The sequence below is a fragment of the Vipera berus genome (assembly GCF_964194415.1).
Source record: "Vipera berus genome assembly, chromosome: 3".
In the NCBI taxonomy this organism is placed as follows: Eukaryota; Metazoa; Chordata; class Lepidosauria; order Squamata; family Viperidae; genus Vipera; species Vipera berus.
Window position 1 is genome coordinate 81,395,678 of NC_138204.1, and position 19,984 is coordinate 81,415,661.

At 39.7% G+C, this 19,984-nt stretch overlaps 1 protein-coding gene and 1 long non-coding RNA gene across 2 annotated transcripts in view; both read left to right on the forward strand.

The window, feature by feature from the left end:
* Positions 1-190: 190 nt before the first annotated feature.
* The window catches only part of HS2ST1 (heparan sulfate 2-O-sulfotransferase 1), a 103,869-nt gene continuing 84,075 nt past the window's right edge, over positions 191-19,984 (forward strand). The window contains exon 1 of the mRNA XM_081325760.1: positions 191-1,014. Within this exon, the coding sequence (XP_081181886.1) occupies positions 891-1,014 (124 nt within the window). The 5' untranslated portion in view covers positions 191-890. The remainder of the gene's footprint in view (positions 1,015-19,984) is intronic.
* On the forward strand, positions 12,858-19,324 carry LOC308666819. Its single transcript, XR_014026166.1, has 2 exons — positions 12,858-12,935; positions 19,013-19,324. It is a non-coding gene; the product is annotated as an uncharacterized lncRNA (long non-coding RNA).

The following is a 19,984-nucleotide window of genomic DNA, read 5'->3' on the forward strand; positions in this document are numbered from 1 at the left end:
ACAGGCGAACATCAACCTTCGCCTTTACGGCCGGATCCAATACCCTAAGGCAGGGGTAGGCAACCTCGGCTCTTTTATGACTCATGGACTTCAACTCCCAGAATTCCTGAGCCAGCCAAGCTGGCTCAGGAATTCTGGGAGTTGAAGTCCATGAGTCATAAAAGAGCCGAGGTTGCCTACCCCTGCCCTAAGGGAAAGTAGCTAGGCCTACGGGACAAGTTTGTCCAATCAGCAAGCAAAGGCCTAGAAGGGACGCGGGTTCAGTCCCTTCCAAGTTTACGCGAAAGGAAGCGTTTGCAGGCGGGCGGATGGCATTGCCTAGCTAGCCAACCGAAGAAGGAGAAGGGGAGCGGTAAGCCAATGGACGTTACCTTTTGGGGCGGGACCTGTATTCTGGCTGGTCCGGGCTAAGCGAAAGGGGGCGTGAATACGGCCGGGCGTTTCGGTTGCTGAGCAGCGCAGGCAAATTGGTGGGTTGGCGGGGCGCGTGCCTGGCACCGTGTGCGGAGCGGGGCCGCCGGACTGAGCCGCTCAGGTGGTCGGGCGGGCGGGCGCGCGGCGGAGCGCGCGGAGGCGCCGTCGTCGCGAGGTTTGGTGAGGAATGTGAGAAGCTCCAGGTTTTCCCCGCGAGCTCTCCCCGGCGCCGGGGCTCTCCCCTCGCTCGTCTGCGGCCGCCGGTTGTTGTTTTTTTTGTTTGTCTCCCGCAGAGGCTGTTCCCCAACCACCCCCCCACCCCCGGTCTCCCCTCTCAGCCTCCCCTCCCGCCAGCCCCCCGCGTGATGTCGTGATCTCCAGGCGGACGTGCGACCGAGGAGGAGGAGGAGGAGGCGGCGGCGCTCAGGTGGCGGCGGTGGCGGCTGCTGCTGCTGCTGCCGCTGCTGCAGCCGCCGATGGGGCTGCTCCGGATTATGTTGCCGCCTAAGTTGCAGCTCTTGGCGGTGATGGCGTTCGGGGTGTCCGTCCTTTTCTTGGAGAACCAGATTCAGAAACTGGAAGAATCCCGTGGGAAGCTTGGTAAGTCCCGGACGGCTCCCCTCGGCCGTGGGAAAAGTAAGTGGGAGCTATGGAAAGGGGAACAGAGGGGGCCGTCAGAAAGTCGTGGTTGGGGTGCGCGCGCGCGCGCGTGTGTGTGTGTGTGTGTATAACGCGATTGTCTGAAGTGGGGTGGGGAAAAAGAAAAAGATGCCTTTCATTTTATTGCAGTACAACCAAGATGGCAAGGATGAGGATGAGGAGGGTGGGGGTGGGGGTGCTGATCCGGAGAAGCTGTGGATTGGGAAGACAGTGGAAAGCCCTTCGGTGTCTCTCTAAATGAGATAATTGGGTTTTGTTCGCATGATTCCGCCACAAACCCTGCAAAAATAAATAAAAATAAATGACTCAACTACTGGCCCCGGATTTTAATCTATATGTAGATCCTCTCGGTGTGACTCCCAAAGAAATAAAAGGAGAGCCATACATTTAGCTTAAAACAACCAACGAGGAAGGGGTTTTTTTTTGAGTTCTGGTTCTACGTAACCAGATAAGAGGATAAGAGGTAGGTCTGAAGTCTTTTTCTTCAGTCTCCAAATGAAATATTTGGAATGTCCCTTTTCTGTTTAGAGTCCAAACTTTGAAATAGAGAAATGTGAGGGAAGAGAAGGCAGACGAGCACTCCGAATGAACAGTGTATATTGATTATGAAATATTTACTAGATGTGGTTCATGGATTTCATAACTGGTGTTTCTATTGCTACTTGGTTATTGTGTAAATTGTTAGGGAGAAGCTAGCACAGAGACTTAAACTTCAATTTGTATAATTGTATCCTTTAAAGTTTAGCTAGGCTTTGTTGACGTACTTTGTTGAATTGCTTCGCTATGTATGGTGATAAATGATTATAAATTTTAGCAGTCTGTAATCTGTTCTGTATATAAGATGGTATACAATAATGAAGGATTTCAGGGTCGATCTTTTTATGCTAAACATTACTTTTTAAAATGTGGGTTACTGAAAAGCCATGATTGACTGTCACACAATAAATTCCAGCCAATTAAGATGTGCACTTGATAAACATATAATACACATTATGGTTCTTAAGCATGTTTTCATAAAATTAATTTATTATAAAACTTATTTTATTAAAAAGCAAAAATTAAAATACCTACCTCTTGATAGTGTAGGAATTACAAAAGGGTTGTACATTTTTCTTTGCCAGTATGTGCCATACAAAACCAATAAAAATGATGGGAGGATGGCAGTTTGGTGTAATGGTTAAGGCACCAGGCTAAAAATCTGGAGACACTGAATTCTACTCCTGCCTTAGGCATGAAAGCCAGCTGGATGAGTTTGGGCCAGTCACTCACATAATTGTTGTGAGTAGGAGGAAGAATATTAGGCATGTTTGCTGCCTTGAGTTATTTATGAAAATAATAAAAGTGACAAAAATAAAACATGCCATCTACCAGTATCACTTCATTATATTCATACATTCTAAGGGGGGGGGGAAACTTTGGTTTTCATACTTCTAATCAGTACTTTTTTTGTAAAAGAAAAAGGTGCCGGAACTCACACATGTCATACAACCTGCCTTGCCTACCCTACAAGGTTCCATCCAAAAAAGGTGCCGGACCTCCGTTCTGAGCGTTCTATGAGAAAAAAAGCCCTGCTTCTAATGTTAAAATGGGAGAAAAACTGGCTTTTATGCTGTACCATACATGTTATAATAGTAACTGTGAGAGGGATCTTTGAGTCCTAGTGGACAATCACTTAAATATAAGCCAGCAGTTTGCTGCAGGTGCCAAAAAAGCCAACACAGTGCTAGGCTGCATTAACAGAGGGATAGAATCAAGATCAAGTGAAGTACTAATACCACTTTACAATGCCTTGGTAAGGCCACACTTGGAATACTGCATCCAGTTTTGGTCACTATCATGTAAAAAAGATGTTGAGACTCTAGAAAGAGTACAGAGAAGAGCAACAAAGGTGATTAGGGGACTGGAGGCTAAAACATATAAAGAACCGTTGCTGGAATTGGGTATGTCTAGTTTAATGAAGAGAAGGACCAGGGGTGACATAGCAGTGTTCCAATATCTCAGGGGTTGCCACAAAGAGGGAGTCAAGCTATTCTCCAAAGCACCTGAGGGCAGGACAAGAAGCAATAGATGGAAACTAATCAAAGAGAGAAGCAACCTAGAACTAAGGTGAAATTTCTGACAGTTAGAACAATTAATTAGTGGAACAACCTGCGTCCAGATGCTGTGAATGCTCCAACACTGGAAGTTTTTAAGAAGAGACTGGACAGCCATTTGTCTGAAATGGTATAGGGTTTCCTGCCTGAGCAGGGGTTTGGACTAGATGACCTCCAAGGTCCCTTCCATCACCATCATCATTATTCCTCATTTTGTAGTAATACTGTGAAAAATGAAAAGCAATTTGTATTTATCTTCTAAATCAATACAGCCCTTTAAATACTGTGCATAAGATCTAGAAGCAACTCTATTAACTAGAAAAAGTGAAATTTCTTTCAAGTGGCTTTATTGACATGTTTCTGTCATTTTCCTGGCAACAGTATGCCTGTAGCTCACAATTGCTGTCATCAGTGCTGGCTTACACCTTCCCAATCTAGCCCAGAGCCCTGGGATTCTCTGATACTTTTTCACTGAGAAGTAAACCTGTGCATTAGAGTACATCTTGTAAACATACTTAAATTCCGTGTGTGTGTCTGTGTGCATATATGAAAATAATCTAGCTAAGACCTTTCACTTTTAAATGTGAAAGGTGGAAATGTGATTCATATTTTCTGATCCAATATGTTTATATTGGTGTCTTGTTATGCAGCATTTCATATTTTTAATATTATGCAACTCAGTTGCATCTTTTGCACTGAACTGTATATAGAGAAGGGGATGGGATCTGAAATTAATGTACTTTTGTTTGATGTGATTTAGGCAAATGCAGGGACCCTTAAACAATATTACATTTCGATAGGGCAGTCCTATCATGTTTATGTAAATGGGCCACTGAGCTCAAAGGAATTCCCCTTATGTAAGACTGTGTAGGGCTGCAGCCTTAAATGCTTTCAAAAAGAGGTTTCAGTTTATTGGATGGAAATATTAAATGTTGGTGATATTTGGTAGAATAATAATTTATAATCTGAGAAGCCTATTGTGTAACTCCGGAAAGTACATGGTAAAATGGATATATACTGTGTGAGGGATTCTGTATATGTGGTAAATAGGATTTCCTAGATGGTAGCACGTATATGGGACTGTGTAAGTTCATGAGGAAGCCACAATAAATGCCTGCTAAATATAAAAGTAATGCAGTTTGGATCTATATTCAATTGGAGCACTATTTCTGCTGATGACCTGGGGTAAGAAGCCTGCTTCCTTTCACCCTTTCCCCTCCTTTCCAGATCTCTTTGTCCCTGAAAATCTATTCCATAGGTTTTAGGGCTATTCTATAACAGCACGGGAATTACGGAGGGAAATTGATGAAAATAGTTTTCCCTCCTTTTTATTGGTTGGCATATTTGGATGGCACTCTGCTTATGGAAGGGACGCGGTGGCTCAGTGGGTTAGGACGCTGAGCTTGTCGATCAGAAGGTCGGAAGTTTGGCGGGTCGAATCCCGAGTGCCGCGTAACAGAGTGAGCACCTGTTACTCGTCCCAGCTTCTGCCAACCTAGCAGTTCGAAAGCACGTAAAAATGCAAGTAGAAAAATAGGGACCACTACGGTGGGAAGGTAACAGTGTTCCGTGCGCCTTTGGCGTCTAGTCATGCCGGCCACATGACCATGGAGACGTCCTCGGACAAGCGCTGGCTCTTCGGCTTTGAAACGGAGATGAGCACCGGCCCCTAGAGTTGGAAACGAGTAGCACACATGTGTGGGGGAACCTTTACCTTTACCTTATACCACTTAGTCCTTCCGAACAAAGTCGATTTGCTTGTTGTGTTCATTCCACAGATGCATGTATGTGTGATTATAACCTATTGATATCATCTGTGTTGGTTTGGGATACTTTTAAAAATATTTTATGCCATATAATGGAAATTCTTGCCTAATAAATAATTTGCCATTTCTAATTCCTAGTTTTAATGGTTAATCATAGTAGTATTGGTTAATGTGTAAGGAAGGATATGTCAACAAATGACTGATTAAAAATGATTGGAGTTCGTTATGTTAAAGTCTACAATGTTATTACCATTGTACTATTTTCAACAAACAAGTAATTTCAGATTATATTAACTTAAAGTGTTTTTGTTTCTGAAAAAAGCTTCCTTGAATTAATATAAATATGATTGTAGCGCAGTGCAATTCCTGTATTATTAATAATTTTGAGAATTATCAGTAGCGTTATAAAAGCTAGCAATATATATGATCACACTTTATTCTTACACAATTTGAGATAAACTTAGAAAATGAAAATATATTTGACGTTTGAGTGAACACTGTAATATCTGTTTTTATCTTTGACAGCATAAGGCTATGGAAACAACTGGTGACCTAATGGCAGTTTTAGATACACTCTGATTAAGTAGCAATCTATAATACTGACATGCCAGTAATTTTTTACTTCTAAATATAACCAAATCACTCGAAGTACATTGAAATGTGAATTAATTGGCATGTAGCAAAAATGAAATTCCCACATTGTGTAATACATGGGAATGATAGTCTTTCTTAATACATGTACTGTAATTTAGTTTAACAATTCCACACTACCTATGACAGTGAAAATGAAATTGCTTTACATGCTGTGATTAGTTTTCTTAACATTCCTAATTTAATCTCATTAGAATGCACTCTATAAAGAGAGCCATTTTTTGCATTTACCCAATTGCACATGTATTTTTGGTAATGATAATTCTAGGAAACGACAATTCCAACTTTAAGAATTGTTTATTGCAATTGGAGGAGCATGCACATTTGTTTAACTGTAAACATTAGATTTTAAGAATTTAGGCAAAAGTTGAAAATAACTTTCAGTTCTATATTTATTTACAATATGAGGTTGTGTTATAATTTTCTCTTAATTGTATTCCAAATGCAGTTACACTTTGGTTACCTTTTACATTCCCCTTGCCTTGGCAGTTGAAAGTTAGTAAATCTTAAACAATTGGGTACTATTAGGTATGTTTTTATGCTGCTTCCATTATCTGACTGAGCGTTTACAGTGACAGTATGTAATACATAGCATTACAATAACTATCAAGTAATCACTGTGTGAAGTATATTAAATAATAAATATGGTCAGTATCATAATAATGAAAGCCTGGTGTTGTACAACATCAAAACAGCTAGATTTGGGTACGTTCTCCATTCTTGCCCCAGTACTCCAAATACATTTAAAACATCATGTTTTTTAAAAGTATTTAAATACCTTTGAAAGTGAAACTGTAGTTCTTCCATCTTTGGGGAGCATGTTCTGCCTTCAACAATCAACTTGTCATGAGATGTAGGGACAGCAAACCTGTTTTTGGGGTGAAAGATTTCAAATCTAGCCTGACCCGTTTGCTGGTTAGTGACTGAAATAAAATGACTGACTGGCCTGATCCCTAACTATGTAGGGACTTGACGTTGATCACCAATACCTTGAATTGCATTCAGAACAAACTGACAATCCATGTGGCTTTCATCATCTTGGTGTGTTATACGATAATATCCACTTTTTCTGATTAATGTGCAAGTTGCTGAACTAAATGATTTTTCAAGGACAGTCTCATTTGGAACACATATACTAGCTCAGCCATGAACTGACAAGCTCCATCGCCTTCTCCTTCACCTGGTGTACCAGTCAAAGCTGGGCAAAGTTCGTCCTTAGCTACAGCACGAAGCTGCTTTTCCACCAAGAGTTGAGAATCCAGGAGCATCCCTAGATTATATAGCAGCTCCTCCTGGTATAACTCTACTCACAATTAAAGTTGATTTTAACTTAGAGGCAGTCAGTTTCTGAATCCTCAGCTACTCTGTCTTGCTAGGGTTTCGGTCTCTACCTGTTTTTCTCCCTTTAGCCTTTTAATAGGCATCAAAAAAGAGGAAGACGGAATAATTTCCATGTTATTTTTACCTGGAAGGCCTGCCTGAATCGAATGGTAGATTCTCCACAGATTTCAGCAGGCGAGCACTCCTAAGAACAAGTGGCATCACAGAGACTTCTTCTAGCTACCTTAGGAAGTGCCTTCCTTGTTAGATACCTAGACAGTGTATTAGGTATTCTTATCCCAAGTGTATGATTGTAGATGTCCTACACTAGGAATGCCCCCTCAGTAGCTGTTACTTCGACAGTGGTATAATGTGTACATTGTGAAGATACAGTTTGTGATTGCCTTACTTAACTAACCATAATGCATTATATATTGTTCATTCAGGTGAAGAGGCACGGCACAATTGATATCTAGAAGTGTTCTAGAGCCGGGCTTTTCAACCGGTGGTACGTGTACCACTAGTGGTACGCGAGCACATGGCTGGTGGTACGTGTAGGACCGGTTGAACAGCACTGAAAAAAAAAAGTAAAAAAAAGTTAAAAAAGTGTTTTTTTACTAACCTGCTTTCAGCTGCATTCCGTTTCTCCATTCGCTTCTCAGCCTTCAGTGGTTGTGGGACAAAACAAAAAAGTTCCATGAGACTTTCTAACTTCTCGTGTGATCTCGGGAGAAGTTAGTCTCATGGAACTTTTTTTCCCTTTATTACTGATAATCCCACAAACACGTGGAGAAGGCTGAGAAGGGAATGGAGAAACGGAATGCAGCTGAAAGCAGGTTAGTAAAAAAAGCTTGGGGGAGGCGAGGGCATCTGGGTGGGTGCGGGCGCGGTCACCTTACCCTGCATGGTGGTGGGAGGGTTAACGGGTGTGGGGGGCCCAGGAGGAGCTGTGTAAAGCAGGCACCCTTCACAAACAGGCACCCTGAAACCTGAGGGAAGGAGGGAGGGACAGTGGAAGGGAGGGAGGGAAGGAGGGCCAAAGAAGGAAGGAAGGAAGGACAGAAGGAAGGAAGGCAGGGACAATGGGAGAGAGGGAGGAGGGAGGGCACCCACCCCAGTCCCACCCACCTCCACCAGAGACCCATGGATTCCCCCCACACAGGCACCCTGCAACCTGAGTAATGAGCTGCCCCCCCGGCCATTGTCAAAAGGTTGCAAAAGGTGATAACATGACCCTGGGATACTGTGACCGTCATAAGTATGAATCAGTTGCCAAGCATCTGAAGGTAAATCACATGACCCTGGGGATGCTGCAACAGTCATAAGTGTGGAAAATGGTCATAAGTCACTTTTTTCAGTGCTGTCATAACTTTGAACAGTCACTAAGTGAATTGTAAGTCGAGAACTACCTGTACTTTATCATTTTTTTCCTTTTTTTTTTTGGTCAAGGTTTTGACAACTTGCTGGGCGACTGGTGGTACTTGGACATTGCCTTACCCTAAAAGTGGTACAATGGGTGAAAAGGTTGAAAAGCCCTGTTCTAGAGCATTATAGCATACTAGTATATACTTACACATACTAGTATGCTATGCACCTAACTATCTTTATCCTTGCAGTACGTCCAACACTTAAAAATTGGCTACTTATTGATGGCTCAGGTGATAACCCAATCCGAAGACTGATTTGGAGATGCTTCATATGTTAAAAAGGTAAAGGTAAAGGTTCCCCCGCACATGCGTGCTAGTCATTTCCGACTCTAGGGGCCGGTGCTCATCTCCGTTTCAAAGCTGAAGAGGCAGCACTTCTCCGAGGACGTCTCCGTGGTCATGTGGCCGGCATGACTAGATGCCAAAGGCGCATGGAATGCTTCCCACCGTAGTGGTCCCTATTTTTCTACTTGCATTTTTATGTGCTTTCGAACTGCTAGGTTGGCAGAAGCTGGGATGAGTAACAGGCACTCACTCTGTTACGCAGCACTCAGGATTTGACCCGCCAAACTGCCGACCTTCTGATCGACAAGCTCAGTGTCCTAACCCAGTTATATATGTTTATTTATTATTGGGACTTATATGCTGCCCTATCTCCCAAAGGACTCATGGCGCTAACAACAATAAAAAACAATAATACAAATGTAAAAAAAAAGATTAACAAGCCTCCCACTCCCAATCCCCCAAGACGTCACAGCAAGATACCATGGTCAATGGTATCAAAAGCCGCTGAGAGATCTAATAGGACCAGGACAGAGGAATAACCCCTATCCCGGGCCCGCCAGAGATCATCCACCAGCGCGACCAATGCCGTCTCCGTGCTGTACCCGGGCCTGAAACCCGATTGGTATGGATCTAGATACTCATATGTTATATAACACAAAACTTGGAATATAGTTAGAACCATCATTACAGTAAACATGTGACATTTGTATTTATTTTACGTGTATCGCTAAGACATGTTGATGTGCACTGAATTTATGAAGCAGTTATTAGTGTAACATTTTAATTGCTAGATAGAAAGTTTCTAGTCACTAGAGAATCTAGGAAGCTCTCTGTTGAAACTGCCTAACAAATATTTAAGAGGTCTTTAGGAATTTTGCATTCATAGTTTTTTTTCCTGTATGTAGCTTCAGCTCTGTGAAGTCTCAGTGGTGATAAATTGTATAAAGTTTGATAGTAATATTCAAAGATTAGATGGGGTAATATCAAATGTATGCCAGGTTCCCAGTTCTACCATTCTGAACAAATTTAGGAAGCTTGTCATGTTGACAATAGTTGTTGTTTTAATTGAAGAAAGAGTTGCAGCTTATTATGAAAAATGATGAGGAGATTCCATAATGTGGGAGTCAGTTTTTCCCCGTTAAAAAAAAGATGGAAATTAAAAAAGCTATTATTTCATAGCAAATTGTATGGAAATAATAATATAAATTGTTTCCTGTTGAAATATGGAAATTAGTTCATGCTATCTTGATTTAGTTTGATTTAGCTTTAAGTATTTTCTTAAAACTTCATCAACAAAATTTAGAAAATTGTGCAGCATTCCTGATCTTAATATTTTAAATCTTGTTTATTAATGCAGACATTCACATAGTGTGGATTGTAATCCATAGGGAATCTTAGGTATATTGGCCTGGGGGTGGGGGGGAAGCATTGCATCTTTAAAATGTTGACTAAAGCTTGATAGCCAAGCTTATATATTTGAGTATTAGTAAACTTATAAAGCAATTTTTACTTGCTCTTTTGGGGGGGAGAGGTACAAGTTTTATATTAATCTTCAATAGTATTGTATTCCTTACATTATAGGGTGTTATTTTGAAATGAAGTTCTTTTTTATAGTCTCAATTTACCTGTTGAAATCCATCATTATGACAAAAACATCAATAAAGTTTTATAACAAACTTTGATTCAAGTGTAATGTATTTTAAAGCAGTTGAAATTCTCATTTTTTCAAACTATAGCAATTGTATGTATTGCTCATATGACAAACTATTTTTCAGTATGGGCAATCCATTAGTACTGACCAACATTAGTTAGGTTCAGTTTCTGCTGAAAATAATACTGTATTTTCCAAATGCTTGTCAGCATGGACTTTAATAGTAACTTTTAGAATATCTGTAGAATAGAATATCTGTAACTGAAGTTAAGTGATACTTCATGTTTACTTTTTCAAAATGGAAATGTTTTTGTTGGGTAGTAAATTTAAAGTAAAATTGATCAATCTTGTGGCATTAATAGAAGTATGCTAAAATTACAAAAATAATAATAATGAAAGATACATAATTTTTGGTTTCACAAACATTTTTTGCTTTTGGAGAAGAAGGCTTTATTATAGTTTCTCAGAAAATGCTGTCCACTAAGAGCATGAAGCTAAGTGTCTGAAAACAATTGTAAGAATCTACCATTGGTTATTTGCTGAATAAGTGAAAAGTTTATTAATTTAGAGAAAATATCTAATTTCAATTGCTTAAGTACATTTGAATGAGTTGACTGTAGATGTCTATTGCTGTTGAGAATATAAGTAAGCAGTATTAACCTAGATAGGCTAATATTTTGATAAAAAGCAAAACTTTGCAAATTTTTTTTTAAAAAAACTCACTTTAAAGTTATCTCCTAGTTCACCTAGATTTTGGTAGTATGAATGGATAGGGATTTTTTTATATCTTTTTATATAATTTTGATGACATGGCTATGCGTTATAAAATTGCATAACTGTCTTGACAATGCAAAAATTAACAGAGTGGGAGTGGGAATATAGGTTGTGATGCCATAAATCAGACATGTCAAACTTGAGATGTCATGTGACATCGCGCAATGTATCAGAGCTTTTTCGCCATTGCCGGCAATGGGGTGGGCATGGTTTCCTGATGACGCATCCGGCCTGCAGGCCAGCAGTTTGACACCGCTGCCATAAGTCAATTAAATGCATGCTTGCTTTATTTGTTTCATTTTTTTTGAAATGGAAGAATAGTAACAATAACCTTCCTAATATATTTTATTTGTATATTGGTTCCCTTTCAGCAAAAGAGCCTTGGTGGAGCAGTGGGCTAATGCTTCCTTAAGTAACACCAGCTGCCTGCAATTAGTGCAGGTTCGAGTCCCACCAGGCTCAAGGTTGACTCAGCCTTCCATCCTTCCGAGGTAGGTAAAATGAGGACCCAGCTTGTTGGGGGCAATAAGCTGACTTTGTAATAATGCCGCTGGGGGGGGGCGAAAGCCCTAATAAGCAGGCATATACATAGAATGAAGGCTATTGCTAAGCACATTTGATTTGTGCTTAGATTGTAAGCCGCCCTGAGTCTTCGGAGAAGGGCGGGATATAAATGGGATTAAAATAAATAAAAATAAAAAAATGCTGTACTTCCAGCAAAATTACCATGTAAGAATATGAAGCCTTACTAAAGTAGAAAATATTTTCCAATGCATTTTTTAAAGTCAGTCAGTCATGAAGAATTTAATGCTAATATACAGAAATTGAACTGTAGATATTTTCTACTGGATTTACAAAATATATTCATAGGCTTCTGTAAGTTGATGTGGCATACCTAAAACAGATTTAGAATTTCTAGTTTATAAGCTTAATTTATGACTTAGAAATTTCTATAATGGATTGTTTTAGGCAAACAATGTGTAGTTTTCCTTGTAAGCAGTTGCCATCTTTGAAGAGGGATGGCATTTTATAATATTATGGATTTTATTTCTTCTAACTCTTTAAACATAAGACATAATTGAGTTCTGAAGGAATAATGCTCATATGTAGAGTAGTGGAGAGATGGCTTCAAGATTTCCTAAACAAAACCTTCAAAATTATCCCATCTAATTGTCCTTATATGAGTGGGAGATAGAATCTCTGTCAGAATTTCAACAGTAAAGTACAAGTAGCCTTCGAGGAATCTGTTTTTCTGACCTGGCTTGCCGCAAAGGGTGAATGCTATAGCCCAGGGGTGTCAAACTGCCGGCCCTCGGGCCGGACACGTCATCCAGAAAGCGCCACCACCCCATTGCCGGCAATGGCAAAACCGTCCCAATACGTTGCGCGACGTCACGTGACATTGTGAGTTTGACATGTCTGCTATAGCCTCTTTGGTCATGCGGAGCATTTTATTGGTGCAAGATATCACCATTTCTGTCTGCTTCTGACTCACAAAGTCATTTTCCATTTATTGTTCATTGTTTCAAAACCCTAATGTATCTTTCTTTTTATTTTAAACACTACACATATTAAAATAAATATTTTTTGCACAAAATATATTTGAAATGTCATATGGGATTTGAATTGTGCTCAGCTTGGCAAAACAAACTTCAAATAAACAGTATTAATATATTTGATGTGGTATACTACTGTTGTGAGTTAGCCTTAGCTTTTCTGCTTTAAAGAATATATACTTGATTTCTCAAAACTAAATATTCCCATCCCATGTTCTTTTATCTTTTACATTTACTAAATAGGTTTCTCCTTTCTTGGTAGGGACCAGCGCACCCCAGTTATACTTTGGAAAACTGGGAGGATCAAGTGGTGATATGGAGGAGATAATTTTTCTAGGGTGGGGGTGGTTATTTTCATTCTCTGAGCAGAGGTTGCATTATGATAATAGCTGTCTCTTCAGGGGTTGGGTTTTTTTTAACAATCTTGTTAAAAATTTGTTTCCATTTTTTTTGTCCATTCTTATAAAATTCTCCAAAGATTTAAAAAGCCTATTTTATAAATCCAACGTAGAAAAATTATCTAGGTCACTCTCTTGGTTTGTTATTTCTATATGCCTTTTAATTATTAAAATATCCGGTTCCTTTTGTATGTTGGGTGTAGCATCTTTCTCCATATTATTCATATAGATTGTTCTTTTTAAAACCAGTTTTTGATCAGTCTCAATCTTGTCCAGCAAAACCCGTTCCTATTCCATAACATCTTTTAAACACAGTCTGTTTAGGCAGACCTTCTTAAAATTAACTTATGGCTCCATTGTTCAAAAATATCCTTTAAGAAGGCCAATGTCAACATATTTTCCTTCTGTATTAGTAGTCAAACTGAAGGCTCCTTCTCCTTCTCCTAATTTCCAAAATCAAAGTTCTAACCATCTCTTTGTATCTTCTTGTGTGTATAATCCTTAAAATTGTATTTAAAACGTCTTTCACTACAGATTAAAGGAAACTCATCTGATGTTTTCAGACTTGTCCATCCAAATGTTCCTAATAGCTGAAAAGCAGTTAAGCAATTTCTGAAAGTGATTAGAAAAGGAAATATGTGAACCCAATGTCCTTTTGAAGGTGCTGACCATGGTTTGACCAAAATGCCTGCTGCCTCTTTTCCTAGACCTAGAGCAGGGGTGTCAAACTCAATTTCATTGAGGGCCGCATCAGCATTGCGGTTGCCCTCAGGGGGCCGGGTGGGTGTGGCCTGGGTGGGTGTGGCCTACTGGGTGGGCATGGCTAAAGTGCATATGGCCTACTGGGTGGGCATGGCCAGCTCTACATCGTTTGCATCAAGGGTGCCTATGGGGGCCTGGGCTGGAATGGGACAGATCTGAGGGTCTCTGGCAGGAGGAGGGTCTCTGGGCCAGGGCCAAGGCATTGGGGGCCGTTCCCTCACTGTTTCCAGGATGGCTTTGCGGGCCGCATGAAACCACTTCGCGGGCCGGATCTGGCCCCCGGGCCTTGTGTTTGACATGTCTGACCTAGAGCTTTTAAACCTGTGGGAGATTTCTGTCTTGTAGTTTCCTCCTGAGGAGTACTGTCTGAAACACTTGTGGGCAATCTCAAGCCCTTTCCTTATCCTATTTAATTTTGCTTTTAATGGCCCCATCTTCAGTTTGCTATTTCTTCCTGGGAAGTGAGAACTTGCAATTTCAAGGAATGTTTAGGAAAAAAGATCAAGATTAGCAATGCATGAACATAATCCAGTTTTTATTAGAAAGAACAATGAAAGGTTTTTACCATGCATTCAGTAGCTCTTCAATATACAACAGAGGTGGAAAGATTTGCAGATACAGATTTTAAAAGACATTTAAGGTGAATATTAGAATCATATTTTTCTTAATACTAAAATGGCTCATGTGAGCAGGTTACTTGTTGTGCACTGGGCGTTATCCTTGTTTTTCTCTCATCCTCACCCATTATATACACCTTCTAAAAGTATCTTAAATAGGATCCCTTATTCCTGCCAAACAAATGTGGTAAGGAAAGTGATAATTTTAGCTTAACCTTCCAGTGATGTCAATTTGGGTTGGCAGACATATACAACTAGATATAATTGGCTCCAAATTCTTAAATGATAGCTTCCACAAGTTGCTATATTTTATGTTTGTCTTTGAAACAATTTCATTTTTATTTTATGTATTTGTTACTTATAAGCATAAATCTTAAACACTTTATCTTATGACTTTGAGTTGATGAATCAGCTGATTAACTTGAACTGGGCCTTCTCCCAGTTAATATTCATGTCTCCTACATATTTTTTTTATTTTATTTTTGACAAAAGTGAGTAAAGTACATGTGAGTTTTGAAACATATAAATAATTATATTTCTTTTTTTTTTACAGATACTAAGTAGATACTGGAAAGATTGGATAAATCGTACATTTTTTTAAATTCACCTTTAAAATTTATAAAATGCAAAAAGCTAGTAGTAAGCGACCATGTTCACAGTATTTTAAAAACAAAATAAAAATGATACTTTCTTAATAAAATAGTACGTTGGATTGCTGCTGAATCAGTAGTTGAATCATCAAATGTCAGCCTGCTTTGGACTATTTTTGTGTTTGAGTAAGCACTGACTTGATAATGATCCCAGTGTAAAAAGTTTACAGTATTTCTTTTGACCTTTTAAATTACTGGGTTTTTTAGATGGTGATTCACATGTGGTATTTGAATTAGTTATAGTACTTGTTGTTTGTATAAATAGAAAAGTTGGGATACATTAGTGATCAGATCTTAATAAAATAGTATTTTTCAGTGAACTGCAAATTTTCAAATATGTAATCTAGAGTTCACCTGATGAGCCTAGATAAGTATTTTGAATTAATATGGGATAAACATCATATACATATTCATGTAATGAGTGTCACATACAGTATTCATAGTCCAAGTCCCTACATTGAAAGCATTGAATAAATGTTACATAATTGTAGAACAGATATGAAGAGTTGATCAGACACTATGAACCTTTGCTGTGTCCATATTCCCTCTCTCTCTCTCTCTCTCTCTCTCTCTCTCTCTCTCTCTCTCTCTCTCTCTCTCTCTCTCTCTCTCTCTCTCTCTCTCTCTCTCTGTGTGTGTGTGTGTGTAGAAAATGTACTTAAGTTGCTTCTCCCATCTGAATTTAAAAGAAATACTGATAGATTCAGTTAGGGCTGAATAACGTCTGGATTTGTTGACATAACTTAGCATCCTGACCAGATGGCAGTTCGTATGGAACATTTTAATGATATAATGAAAATGTTTAACCATTTCATTTGGGTGTGTAAATGTAGAAGCAGTTTTCTTCATTAAAACTTACACTGCATTCAGGACTCTAAAATTGTTCCTAAATCAAGTTAAAATCACATTGCCCCAAATAGGCCATTTTGTAACTAGATTTCAGTGTGGCAACATCAAGATTTTGAAGGAATTGCAACTGCAATGCCAGAAGTCACATGCACTGCATAGATTGTCTGCCTCAGCCAAAATATTCAAGAGAGGGCAAAGTATTTTCTTTGTATATTTTCAATATATATAAAATACAGAACTTGCAAAGAAACTCTGCACGTATGATTAGTACTATACTGTGTAAAACAGATTATTTGATAGCAACCATTTAAACAAGCTGCAAAACTGAGGAAAAAAACAAGGAGCAAAATCATATCATTGTATATGATCTTCCTTCAAATGAACCTGATCAGTAAAGATCAATAAATGGAAATGTTATGAATAAATTTCTGTAATATTTCCTTGATGATATTTGGGGGTTAAGTTTAGTTAATTTAAGAGATGATCCATTATGTTCTATATTTTCTTTAACATTAGTTGCAACTACTGGTGCCCTGCTATATTTCACTGCATTAGACACTCCAGATTTGGTGTAGGCAATTTGGTGTAGTCAGTCGGTATTACTCCCATTTGTTGCTGAAGTAGTAGCTTTAGCCGTTATGGCCAGTAGTTAGTGATTCAGGAAGTTGTAGTTCAGCAGCATTGGGAGTGCTCCATGTTGCCTACCTCTGCGTTAGCCCTTCAATAAATCCATTGTGTATTTGTAGATGACGAGGCACGCAGATTAACAAAAGAAAAAATTAAGATGGCAAGGCTTTAGAGTAGAATGTTAAGTCTGGAAGTATTATAGCTTATCCCAAAGCTAGACATTCCCGAAAGAAATATTTTTTTGGCCTATTAAGATCTGAAAATGGGGGTTTGTTTTCTTTTTCTCAGCTTTTCAGCTTTTTTCATATATGGTAATATTTTTAATTAAATAGTTGACCAGTGTGTAAGGGTGTAAAATATCTTTTCTAAAATAGTTTAGAATTGAACCTTTATAAGGTTGTAAGGTCAGGAAGGTAGTGTTAATATAGAAGATATCTAGAGAGACTCATAAATATGTAAAAATGTAAATATGTAAAAACTGTTGTCACTTATTTTCTAATATTTATCTGTTGTGTGTATACTATTCAGCACATTATTTAATAGGCATAATTTAATGATTGGTGTAATTGGTTTTGTTACATCAGTATAGATCATGGCTTTTCAACCTTTTCACTGATTGTACCACTTTTAGGATATGGCAATATTCGAGTACCACCTAGCAAGGTGTCAAAAACCTGATGACCAAAAAACAAAACAAAAAAAAACTGTTCAAAGTTGCAATTGCACTGAAATGACTTATGATCATTTTTCACACTTATGACCATTGCAGCATGCCCAGGGTCATGTGATTTATATTTGGATGCTTGGCAACTGATTCATATTTATGATGGTCATAGTGTCCCAGGGTCATGTGATCCCCTTTTGCAACCTTTTGACAAGCAAAGTCAATGGCAGGGCTGCTGGTGGCCAAGTGCTAAGGCGGGACTTCCTTCCCTCCCTCCTTCCCTGCCTCCCTCTTTCTCATTCCCATCTCCTTCTGAAGGAAGAATTTGAACAAACACCCCCCCCATATTTTCTCTCTTTCATATATTTATCAAACAAGGAAAAGCTTCCAGAGACAGAAAAGACAAGCTGCTGAGTGAACTAGTTTAAAAAGGCACATGCCCCTTTAAGAATTAGCTACTAGCTAGAAAGGAAAGTTAAGGAGCTGGCAGCCAGCACTTAAGGTAGAAAAAAAATGTAGTAAGTACTGGCTGCTGGCTAAGGCAGCCTCCCCAAATGGCTCCATTCATAAGTAAAGGAATGCTACAGGCAAAATCCATTCAGGAGAAAAATACTTCAAAATCCCTTGCAGCAAAACTTACAGCTAACAATTGCAGAGCAGGAGACATCAACCATCAGCCAAATAGAAATTGCCAAACACTCCTTAAGAACACAAAGCCCACATTGCACAAATCCCAGAACTTCAAAGCCACAAAAGCACATAATCCTTCCACTCTCCATCTCCCTCCCTCTCTTCCTCCCTGCCTCACCTCCAGCCGATGCTGCCTTTCTTCATTGCTGCCTTTCTTCATTCCTCATGGAGGGCAACCCCTCCCCTCCTGCGTTTATTGCCTCTTTGTTGCTGACAGCACAGATGGCTGCCACAGAAGTTGTAGATTGGCTCATGGCCGGCCTGCTTGATCTCCTCCTTCTCCTTTCCCTTCGGTGCAGCTAGAGCTGACTCCGCCTGCTCCCAAGGCAGCCTCTTTTTTCTCTCTCCCTCTCCCGCCCAAACTGCCTCCTTTTATAGCCTCTCCTGTCTCTGCCCCCCCTCCTCTTCCTTTCTGTCCCAGGTGAGCCGGAAGTGAGCCTGGGGCCTTTGCCTTGCCCCAGCCACTCTGCAGCTCTGGAGGACTCTCTCACAGTTAGTCCTGTGCTGTGCTGGCTCGTTCCCTCCCCCACTACACTTGGCTGGGCAGGGCCTTGTACCATCTGCCACGTGCTAATGTATCACAAGTGGTACACATACCACCGATTGAAATAGATAACTGTAACTGAGCTTATTTGGATGCAGTTTACATTAATCAGTGAAGGGGAATATTTGTAGCTCAGGGTTGAAATGAGGGATCCTTGGTGCTCTCAGCTTGCTTGTTCTCTTGCAGACATTTCATTACCCTAACTAGGTAGCATCATCAGTGCTAGCATCAAGGACCCCTTAGTTTGCTTGAATTCAGCTGCTGGTAGCATTGCAACAAAGGTTCATCCACCAAGAGTTAAAAAACATTTTATCAACCTTTCCTGAAAATTTTAAAAGTAATAATACTGCCTATGCTATTTAGAATATCACAGAATTCTGCCCCCTCCAGAGATTCTCTGTTATTGATTTTGTTTTGTCTGTAGACCTGAATGATTATGCTTTCATATACTCATATTCCTTCTTTAAAGAAGGGCTACTATACAGTGGAAGCTGGTCATATTTTAAACTTGTACCCCTTGTAACAATAGCCCTCTTAAGTGGGAATGCCTTTTGTATGCCTTTTCTGTCTCTTGGAATGTCTTGCCAAATGTTTTTGTTTTCTTCTTTTTACAGATCACTTGTAATTGCTGGAGGTCTTGGCAAACTGTTCAACTTGTAGACCAAAAGATTTATTAAAGTGTCTACCCCAGTAATCTTTTCCCTGTACCAGCTTTGTCATAAAAGCCAACAGAATATGCCAGGCCCTTATTAAATTGTTGGCTAATTTGGCCCTGATCAAAATAGCCTGAATCTTTTCCATAGCAGATCCGTATCAGATGCCATAACAAAATACAAATTACTCCATATCTTCTTATACATGAATGGAGTTTATATTCCATAATTTGGGACTCTGAATTGCAACTAATAAACTGTTTTATGTTTGTATATCCAGTGCTTTTTTTCTAAAAAAAAAAAAAGTGCCGGAACTCAGAGGTGCTGTCACTAGGAGTGATGCCGGTGTCTTGCTACGGCGTTGCCGCCCGTTCTTTGCACCCCCGCCCCTGTGGCTCAGAGCCACATGCCGCAGAGATTCCCCTCCCCACAGCGGCCATGAGGATTCCCCTCCCCGCAGTTGCCATGCTGTGGCCCGTGCTGAGCCCCCACCCAGAGCTGCTCCGAACCCCGACCCAGAGCGGTGTTCCTTGTGGCAGTGGTCTCCGGCGCCAAACAACCTCTTTCCAACCACATCCAGAAAAATTTGTAACAAACATTGGAATTCTCAAGGCCATGTTTGGTATTTCCCAGCAATCTGTTACTGGAAGGAAAAAACAATCCCTGCTGCGTTACTGATCCCAGAGAAGCATTTGCATGTATGCAGGTATCCTTAGGGTGCCATAGTTATGGTTGAGAAATATTGGTTGCAGAGTTGGCATTTCTGGATGTAATACAGATATTTTGGACTTATTTTTGTTTCTTTGCATGTTTGATATTTTTAAAAAGGCATATGCTGCTGACTACACTTATGCACATATGTAACATCTTTTGCTAGGATACATGACCACTGCTTGTCCAGAATGTGAAAAGTGAAAGATTGTGACTAAACAA